The sequence below is a fragment of the Xenia sp. Carnegie-2017 genome, unplaced genomic scaffold, assembly GCF_021976095.1.
Source record: "Xenia sp. Carnegie-2017 unplaced genomic scaffold, XeniaSp_v1 HiC_scaffold_1, whole genome shotgun sequence".
NCBI lineage: Eukaryota > Metazoa > Cnidaria > Anthozoa > Malacalcyonacea > Xeniidae > Xenia > Xenia sp. Carnegie-2017.
Genome location: NW_025813402.1, coordinates 8,775,682 through 8,786,701, shown reverse-complemented (window position 1 = coordinate 8,786,701; position 11,020 = coordinate 8,775,682). Strand labels below are relative to the sequence as shown.

The window sequence follows — 11,020 nt, the reverse complement described above, 5'->3', positions numbered from 1 at the left end:
AGATAATGGAGAACATGCAGTGGCTTGGAATTCATTTAACATGTTATATGTATATGTAGAGAAATGTAAAAACATTGAGTATGAAATTGTAAAATTTAAAGTTGACTTTTGATCTAGGACTGAGACTGTAAAACATACAGTCCCTTAGTAGTGACTTGAGTTCATAAGAGCTCGCAAATATTGTACAACTTTACACTAAGGCCAGATGGTGCTTAAATTACGTACGAACTTGGATAACCCCAAAACTCATTGTGTCGTGTCAGTTAGTTTACCAGTTTTTGCTTCCCATACTTGCATATGCTGTGAAAGATGATTTTGTAAGAAAAGTGCAAAAATGAACCTTAAGATTTGACAGCTCAAAAAGGACAAGAACCTCGTGGGCCAACCGGGTCAGTGTTTTACATTCCATAAAACTTTTGAAATGTTTGAACTATCAAATTTCAACTTTTCACGAACCAAACTTGTCATCTACCCTATAGGGATAACCATTATCGTTCTGGTGACACCACCGACAAATGTGGACAAGTTTTCAATGTGTTTCTCCTATTGTACTTTGGAATCTTTGATTTCCACATGTGTCCTCCGTTTCTCTATGTGTACATGTCAATCATCACTTGAAATTTTTTACAAGCGTGCTTAGTGGCAAGGGACAAGACAACGAGCACTTGTTGCTGGCCCCTTCCATTATAGACCCCATTCTCCTTACACAATACATTGAAATACGAAAAAGTCAAAAAATTTACACTAGACTTTATAAAAGCAACTTTTGTAGAAGAGTTGTATTAACTTGTATACCACGTATATAACTGCCTCGGGCTCCTGAAATTCTGCGCATTTCTCTTTCATGAACTTTTAACACGCTTCTGAAATGTTCTCTTGTGTGCAACAACCGCAAGAAAAATCACCTGTCGTGTTTTTCTTAATAAGTTCGTGTTCTACAAATACTCGAAATTGATCCTTAATTCAATCTCCATCCAAAAGGTCGGCAAATGCTTAGAGTACAATAAGATTAAGGAAAAGGGATAGCGTTGGGGAGAGAAGGAAATCAAGGAATCAATTTTAAGCATTTGTGACTTTAAAGCACGAAATTATAGTCAAAACCGAATTTTACGAAGCGATTACGATTTACGATTTAGTGATTCAGTTATTCAAGTGGTAGGTTTGTAGGAGGCAAAATTCGTTCCCAAGCCTCGTCTTTTCTGACGAAAATCATAATAAACGAAAGATGTTGACAATTTCTGTTCGTTTAGGAGCAAGTTTGAAAAAATTATCTACGCTGTTTGATCGGCGATCCAGGCAATTAAATGTACGTTTTCTCATTTTTTTTCAAAGTAGTGAGTGTTTGGTGATGTTGAAATTCTGTTTATTTATTCTCATTAATATAATAATTGAAGTGGTGTTCAGCCACGTGCATTGTAACATATAAACTAGATTATTTAGATATTCCACGATTTTTTGTTACGTCGAGGTACAAAGTATGTAACAGATGGACGATAGCGTGTGTTTTATGCTTACTGAATATAAAGCTTCATATGGCTGTTTTATGGTTTGGAAACGTCTTTTGTTTCGTTCGTTGTTCACTTGTTTGGTTGTTTCAACTTTTCTGTGCAGAATATTTTGTTGCATTTCACGATGAAATTATTAACTATGTCTTCAATAAGAAGTGAGGATTTGGGCAATTAAGTACTTAATATATATTTTTTGTTTTCTGTTTTAACATCAGCACCAACTATGGAGAAAGATTTCCTCATCCCATTCGATGAAAGCCAAGTTTTATCCCAGTGCTTATGATGCTGTTAGAGATATTCCGGATAACTCCAAACTATTGGTTGGAGGTTAGTGCCAGGTCAAAACCTTTTATGCAATTTGTAGGTATCTGATTGCTTTTCAAATGGAATGCAATTCTTTCTCAATAAGTTTTGAAGATATACATATATTTGAATGATTTGATGATAAAGCTTGATATATACAAAATTATCTTATCAGAAGAACAATATTTGCAATCAACCCAGTTCAGAAAGCACAAGTACAAGTACAAACAATGATTTCAACTACAATTGTGGTGGTGACATTTCTGATTGCATTATGGCACAACATTTTCGATAATGATAAAAGCTTATTAACTTTTTTTTATGTATATATTTGCCTGTTTTTTTCTCCACTTTTTTTCATAGTATATCTCTGTTGCAATTATAGGATTTGGTCTTTGTGGTATTCCTGAGAATCTTATTGAAGGTTTACTTAAAACAGAAGTCAAAGGACTTACTGTTGTGAGCAACAATGCAGGGTATGGTGAACTAAATTCTTTATTTTGACTGTGACAATATGACATCTCGTGCAAAATGGTCTTGGGGTTGACAAAATTCAATAATTTGTGAAAATCTTCTGTGTAATTCCAACCCATTATACACTCGAACCATGAACAAAAACTGCAACAAATCCGGCTTCAAAATTCTGCAAAATAAATATATGTCTACATTTTAACAATATGATTTAGCCTTTTGGAAAATTAACATCAGGGGGAAGCTAGCAGCAATAAAATTTATCTACAACAAATGACTGTGCTTTTAAGTTAAACATGCACCAAAATAGCAAATTATGATAAACATCTTTTCAAAAAAAAATCAATTGGTACTATACAATTTCAAACCATACTGTTGTAAAATTCTACAATTGCATACATACAATTGCAACATTATTCATATTCCTTGATTCAAAACATTTTACCTTATTTCTTTTTGAAATATCAGCCGTAGATTATTATTGAGGGCTATTTGATTGATAGTGGCTTAAAAATCAACTTTGTTTAATTTCGTACATATGTATGATTGGCGTCACGGTGTTGTTATTCTTTTTTATGGTTTTTGGTATTAAAGGCATAATTGTGAAGACTGCGTATAAAACTCTTTGTAGCAGTCTGATTTTAAGGTGTATGCATACTTTAGCTCACGTTGCGCGAAATATATTAATGTGACATCAACATGTCGTTATTTAGGGTTGATGACTTTGGTCTTGGCCTTCTTCTCCAATCGAAACAGGTAGCGTTTTCAGAGAATGAAAGGATTTCGTTCGCAAATTAATCAAAATTTATCATCAATTGAACGTGTGGAATTATAGTTATTTGTTATGGATTATTTATTATTTTTTAAAAGTGGTTTCTACGGTGTATCTAATGTCTCTTGACTCTTAATTTTCTATTGCCTGTATAGATAAAACGAATGATTTCTTCGTATGTTGGTGAAAACAAGGAGTTCGAGAGACAATACTTGAATGGAGAACTAGAAGTGGAATTGACACCTCAGGTACTGAAATTTGGCGATCGAAGTCATAATTTAAGTGACTGACGCGAGATCGTGTTATGATCTTTGATTGGTTTTACGAAACGCCGACTGCATTGAACTTTCGTGAAGTCTTCCATGAACTGTTGTGACGCAAAGACATATTATCCATCATCTTCAAAGCACCCTCCATCCATTCCATGCCAATCGAGTCCGACTTTTTGCGGAAATATTTGCGATTTATACTGGTCAGCTGTATGCAACAGTCCATCTTAGATGGAAACAGACTGTTTGCTTTTAGCAGGCTTGGAATCTTATCTACGTACACCGAAAGTTGGTTGCATTTCTTTTGCCTGCTTTTGTACTTGATTGTTTGCCTGCATACAGTGTTTTTAAGCATCGAACTGGAAAAGGATGGAAAAAGGTAGTAAAGGACTGTAGCTATAAAGACTTGCTGAGCGAACAGCGAAATCGAGAATAGAGCACAATAAGTATATTATAGTATGAACTTACTGTTGTGCCTGTGAAATAAGTAAAAGAAACCTCTCTTATATTTATATCGTTTGGTTTTGGCTCTCATGAAAAAATAGTCAAATTACAAAAGGAAAAGAACAGAACAATACTTTACATGGTATTCTCAATATCTTTGTTTTGATTTTATATTTCATAGGGAACTCTCGCCGAAAGACTTCGTGCCGGAGGAGCAGGTATTCCGGCATTTTTCACGCCGACTGCTTTTGGTACCGGAATACATAAAGGCGGAGCACCGATTAAGTACGAAAAAAATGGAGAAATTGCAATTTCAAGTTCTCCCAAAGAGGTAGTGTGTTAACTTTTATTCTGATTTGAAATTTCCCACATTATTTGTTATTCTCTCGAACATCATAGCCCCACGAGTTTCGTAGTATTCAACAGCTCTATGAAAATTCTCGAATCAAACGACGTATAGGCGTTAGGGAACTTTTTTGAAAATTAAATTTTTGAAGAATTCTTTTTGATAATACGAAGCTAAAGCTGTGGTAATTTTGGTTCTTTAATGTTGTTGTATAACATGCACTGATTACGATGTCGCTCGCGACTTGGAGCTGTTTTTATACGTACGTTATTTTTCATGCTGGTGCGTTTCTCATAAATAGGTATATATTGCCTTAGTGATGATGTTTTTATATTTTGTTTCCACCTGAAGTATAAATGCAAGCTTCAGAATGGCTTTTTATGCATGCACGTCGTTTCAGAGCACATTTCTTTTTTTAGTCCCGAGTTTTCAATGGCCATCCTTACGTAATGGAGGAAGCTATTTGTGGTGATTTTGGCCTTATTAAGGCATGGAAGTCGGATAAAATGGGAAACTTACTTTTTAGGTATACTTTACTAGGGAATAAATCCTGAATGTATTGTTAAGTTTTGCCGTTTGGCGCATGCGTCAACAGAATGTCATTTTGGCGCTTTATATTTTCCTGACATCTTGTTTAGGAAATCAGCTTCAAATTTCAATCCACCTATGGCCAAAGCAGCCAAGATAACCATCGTTGAGGTAAACAGCACTCAACTCTACCCCCACCCACCAAATTATACGTATATATGGACCTCTCTATATATGATATATTTGTCGTGAAGGTAAAATGCAAAGAACGAAACTTTCCTAAAGCTTAATTGGAAATAAAATTTAGAAAAGTTTTTGAGAATAAGTGTAGAAGAGAAAGATGTTTCAGTTTATCTGCGATTGTGACCCCCCCCCCTTGGGTCCTGTATTTGCCATACTTTTGCCAGTGTCTCATTCTAGTGCTCATTTGAAGGTCGAAGAAATCGTCGACGTCGGTGAGATTCCACCTGATGCCATTCATGTGCCTGGGATTTATGTCGATAGAGTTGTGAAAGGTGAAAAATACGAGAAAAGGATAGAGGTATTTGTAACAAAACTGAAATTCACCGATAAGAAAGTAACATTTAACTGCATTAGCAAAAATCGTTCATTGAATGAAGTTTGAAGTCGTCAAAATACGTATCAACAATTAGAAATTTGTAAAACATATTAAAATATTCATTTCACATCAAAATTGAGACTTTGTCTCTTTTTTCTTTTAAAGCGACTTCGCCTTTATAAAGATGGCAGCAGCAGTGGAAAGGTTCAATCTGACCACGATCTTCTACGAGAAAGGATAATTCGCCGTGCTGCTTTAGAATTCAAAGAAGGCATGTATAGTATCCTTTGCTGATTTATTTGTATTCATGTAAAGTTAGTATGTGTTGAAGTAACACTTTATTAGTCTACTGTATCTGAGAGGACACAAAGGTTTTTCAACAGAGTTGTATCACTCGCTGTTAATAGACCCCGTATTTAAGTTGATCTTTCATCCTATATAGAAACTTCGCACAAACATTGAGCATCCATACTTTCAATGGTTAGATTGAGCGTCCATACTTTCAATGGCTAGAATGAGCGTACATACTTTCAATGGCTAGATTGAGCGTCCATACTTTCAATGGCTCTATTGAGCGTCCATACTTTCAATTTCTAAATTGAGCGTCCATACTTTCAATGGCTCTATTGAGCGTCCATACTTTCAATGGCTCTATTGAGCGTCCATACTTTCAATGGCTCTATTGAGCGTCCATACTTTCAATGGCTCTATTTAGCGTCCATACTTTCAATGGCTCTATTGAGCGTCCATACTTTCAATGGCTCTATTCAGCGTCCATACTTTCAATTGCTAAATTGAGCGTCCATACTTTCAATGGGAGCGAGTTATTTTTGACTATAGCTTCTCAAAAATACGCAGCTCGTCATATTTCCAGTGAAATATGTCTAGCACAATTTTCACTGGAAATTACCACGGCCCTCTTACACATGCCGCATCAATTGTTGTTATAATAATAAATACCTCCCTGTAATACACGTCTCCCTATGCTAAATATCCCTTTTTAAAGATACAAGGCACATCAAATTTCTTTAAAATTTCTTAAATACCCTCATGTCGATATCATTGTAACTATAGTCATTCTGTACTTATAGCCAGCGACTAATACTTGTGGAGATCCTGCTTTATCAAAATGAGCACAAAAATCGCTGGAGAGGACCTTCTGTGTTTTACTATTAAGTGTATAAGCCAGAGACACGCCCTAGTTTTGGCTTGGTTATTGCCTGTGTCAATAATGACGTTATATACGATTTATCATGTTATTTCCGTGTTAATCTTTAACAAAAAATCAGTAAATCTTGGTATTGGAATGCCAATGTTAGCAAGCAACTTCATTGATCCCAACATTACAGTTCATCTTCAGAGCGAAAATGGAATTTTGGGATTGGTGAGCAAAACAACAATTGTTTTTACCGCTGTATTAAGAAAGTGTATTTAATATTTCCTTAACATTGTTATGTTTGGATTGAGCCCTGCTTCGTAAATTGCAATCATAATTGTACTCTGAGTTCTCTGAGTTTTGTCGTGTTAAAGACAGCATTCACGAATGTAGTATTAAATGCCCAACGAAAATTTCGTGAACGGTTATGACGTATGGAAACACCGAAACAGATTATTCATTAGTTGCAATCTTGTGGATAACATTTAGTCTTAGACTCAAGCGATTTGCTTTGAAATTGTCTAAAGTTAAATTATGGTGGTTTACTTGGCGTTTTATTGTTTTGTCTACGATAACGATTCCCGACTGATCTTCGTCAATGCATCTTGAATCCAAAGATAATCAGATTTTTCTCAAAAAAACCCGCTTTTAGTTTACTTGAGCAAAACTTTCACCTTATGGTTCCGAGAGATAATTAAATTGTCTAAAGGACGTGAGGTTGTTTGTGAAAGTTGGATGAAATGCGAGCGTTTAGAAGTAGTCGATAACTGTGATGAATACAAATCAATTTTTTAGGGACCATTTCCTTCAGAGGATGAAGTCGACCCAGATTTGATTAATGCGGGTAAGAATTATAATTAATTTTTAATGTAATCTTTCATATTTTGTTGAATTGTTTGAGTATTTTTCTATCCGGCTTCCCGACTTCAATTTAATGCATTTTGTTGGAAGTAGATTCCACCACAATAATATTATGAAGCTCATGTAGTTAAAAAGCAGTCTTGAAGGAGTTGTGTAGTTTAGAATTGTAGCTCACATTGATTTGTGTTTTCATGCAATTATTTTAATTTTTGTCATGCTTTTTAAACTATTATATTGCATGATAAGCGGTCCTAACTCGTTCTAAAACGTTTTCAAGTTGACCCATTGAAGGTCAATGTTAATTAGGTTTTTTCATTGTTATTGTCTGTTGTAGTTTTTGATGATGTTAGTTTCCTATGCTATGTTGATGGAGTTTTGCTTCATTTTGTTTTATCCAATTGCATGAACAATAACTCCATGCTAAGAAACATGTATATATTTTCGTGTGTTGATAATTCTCTACCGACTTTTTATTGTATTTTGTGGTCTGTTTTGATACTTTTGAATTTTTTCCCCTCGTCTTCCTTTGCTTTTATGTATAATAAATAGTATATATTTTCTAAATTACGTACTTACATTTAAACACGTCTAGCGCAATACTCGTGCGCATGTTTTGTCCATGTGTCAGCAGGTTTGCGAAACTTCATTACTATTTTTCCGATTTCTTAATTCAGGTAAAGAAACCGTCACCGTTCTTCCAGGAGCAGCATTTTTTGGAAGTGATGAATCATTTGCTATGATTCGTGGGTAAGCTGACGTCACATAGTTGTGCGTATGTTGTGTGTATCATGAGTGTTGGCTGCTTGTATGAAAAATTTGATTTAATAACTTAATCGGTTATGGAATGGTATGGAAGTTAAATGGAGTCAGAAGTTCAAAAGTCTTATGCGACCATACATCCAATGTAAGATGTTTCAAACGTATCTGTTTTGAGCGAGGGTGGACTTTGGAAAGAATGAAAGAATAATTTTATTTCAACACGCTAACCATTGTCAACAAGTGAGTTGTTTTCCACATGGGGCGTGCACGAAGTTACGGAAACGAATTTAACAAGAATACTAAATTAAAAATTACATTCCATAAAACATTAAATTGCATTCCATAGAGTACAAAGTTAGCTAAGTATTTTCATTTAACTATCACGAAATTATTTGGGAAAGCAGCGATTTTGTTTTGAAAAGACATTAGAGAGCAGGATTCTTTGAGTTCAATTAACGAGTTCCACAATTTAAACGTCCAACTACAAACTAATCAAGTACTTGAAAAGTAGTTGGCTAAATTAAATATGCAGTAGATGCCTGTGAACACGTATTTATCTGTATGTAGTGGCCATGTCGATGTGACGGTTCTTGGTGGTATGCAAGTTTCGCAGTATGGTGATCTGGCAAATTGGATGATTCCTGTAAGTTCATGCTGTCATTACTCGTTATAAAATTTTCAATAAGGTTTTCATACACACATCTGTTCGTTTTATAGGGGAAAATGGTTAAAGGTATGGGAGGAGGTATGGATTTGGTTTCATGTCCTGGAACAAAAGTTGTTGTCACAATGGAGCATACCGCTAAGGTATTTTTTGGTTTTCTTTTTGGTAGTTCCCTGCCTATTAATGATGACGAATAAAGATATTGTGTTTTGCATTTTCATTGTCTGTATGATTTGCATGGCAATTACGATTTTGGATTTTGTTATGAAAATAGGAAGGGAAGCATAAAATTCTAGAAGAATGTACCTTACCACTAACCGGTGAGCGTTGTGTTGACGCAATAATCACGGAAAAGGTCAGTTGTAAATTCATATTGGTCACATGATATGGGTCAGAGACAGTCGCCAATTTCTATATCGCGAAAAATATGATTAGAAAGGAAAATACATGAATTTTCCTTGTAAAATTTTTGTGCATTATTACGAACCTACTGTATGGGAGCGAGGTTCGTACGAAAAACTAGATCTGTTTAAAAAGTGTCTTTTATGGTCCTGCTTGAAAGATCGGAGATTCACAAAGTTCTCTCTTCACATGAACGGTTTCATCGACGCAATAGATATGAAACTACCTCTGTTATTTGGATAGAAATGCCTAAATAGAAATATGGAATTTTTTCCATTCTTATTTACAGTGTGTCTTTAAAATTGATGGCCAAAACGGGTTAACTTTAACGGAAATCTGGCCTGGTACGAGTATTCAAGAAATTCAAGTGGAGACGGGATGTCAATTTTCAGTAAGGAAACGAATATTGTATGCATTAGAGTACTATATGATAGATGTACTTTGCTGTTGTTATTCATGGCATTGACATTCATACATGGTTATTGATGTTCATGTAGTCATTGCTACATTGACATTCATGGTATTGACATTGATATAATCATTGGTATTGACATTCATATTGTCGTTAGTGTTGGCATTCATTTAGTAATTAATGTTGGCATTCCATTTATACAGTTAATGGTGTTAGTAATAGTGATACGCATGTTAAGTCAAAAATGTATTTTGTTTACATCGGCTATTGTGAGAGCATGTTGCGCATTGAACTTAGAAAGTAGCCCGCAAATGGCAACGCTGCAGCAAATATAAAAAATGGTGCTAAGGAAACCCTGAAACCTCTGCTTTTTTATATAATTACATGTCATCTTATCTAAGTTGATGATTATTTTGCCGTTAATACTCATACGTTTGGACTCTGGAATAATATTGCCATCGCTCTAACGACCGTTTATAAAGGTTTGCGAGTAGGGCTTAGTAAGGTCATTGAAAAATCAATATTATTTTATAGATTGCGCCAGATCTCGATGAGATGAAACAGGCTGAATGGCACAAATAGAACGACCGAAAAATTGCTGCTGAGCTACATGACAGGCGTAGCGAAAACCTACATAATATATACGCCTGTTTTCCCTTTCTATGAAAGGAATGTGACAAAACATTTTTTTACTGATATTTATACTTGCTATGGTTAATGGCCATAGCTATTTCTTTGCAAAGTAAAGTTACGGTAACTTCTCGGCATAATACCAAAGTTCATTGAAATTCAAAAACGGCTTTTCACGTACATAGAAAGTAATTGTTACGGATACATCTTTACAACATTACTAAGCTGTAGCCCCTCTAGAAAACAACTTAGCTTATTACGACTGTAAATAGCAGGTATTCCAATATAGAACATCGGTATTGTCATTTTTGAACTTGATTAAACCTGACGTTGGCCTGTCTACTCAGGCAGTGAAAAAATTTAGCATTATCACAAGCGAAACACAAAACCATATGGGTCCTTACTTTAAAACAAGTGTGGAAAATTGCATGAGGAATGGTATTGTCGGGGTAGGAAAAGGCTAATGTGGGCTGTGTTTTTTGACAATATATGTAAGAGTCAAAAAAAAATGTCAGAGTAAACCAACCACCCCAAATGACAAAGTGAAAAAAATTTACGATTTTACTTTCTATTCTTCTGCATTTCCTCTAAAACAACACAGTAGACTACGACAAATGATTAGCAGGAAAAAAACATTGCTTTGTAAGAGTGAGTTGCCTGTTTTTACTTCATGACATTGTATGGGCGACCTAAGATTGTTTGGTAGTGACACGAGCCCTATTCACATGACATTAACTAACCTGGGTTCAACCCAGGTTCAAATTAAACCAGGTTAAAATATTTTGCCTGTAAACACTACTAACACAGATTTAACATGGGCATAACACATCATTAACCCCCGGTTGACCTCGATTAGTAGTCTTCACACGCAAAAAATCAACCTCAGTTCATTTGAACCTTGGTTGAACAATTGTTGGTTTATGCCGGGTGAATTGA

The 11,020-nt window shown here is 35.1% G+C and overlaps 1 protein-coding gene across 1 annotated transcript; it reads left to right on the top strand.

Moving 5' to 3' along the window:
- The first annotated feature begins 1,209 nt into the window (after positions 1-1,209).
- Positions 1,210-10,472, top strand: LOC124436609 (succinyl-CoA:3-ketoacid coenzyme A transferase 1, mitochondrial-like). Its single transcript, XM_046986613.1, has 18 exons — positions 1,210-1,306; positions 1,724-1,835; positions 2,197-2,287; positions 2,996-3,038; positions 3,210-3,302; positions 3,949-4,098; positions 4,533-4,639; positions 4,752-4,812; positions 5,075-5,182; positions 5,366-5,480; positions 6,490-6,584; positions 7,152-7,200; positions 7,892-7,964; positions 8,544-8,619; positions 8,694-8,783; positions 8,915-8,995; positions 9,332-9,433; positions 9,989-10,472. The coding sequence occupies exons 1-18, from the start codon at positions 1,226-1,228 to the stop codon at positions 10,034-10,036; spliced, it is 1,575 nt and encodes a 524-aa protein (XP_046842569.1). The 5' UTR covers positions 1,210-1,225; the 3' UTR covers positions 10,037-10,472.
- Positions 10,473-11,020: the final 548 nt, after the last annotated feature.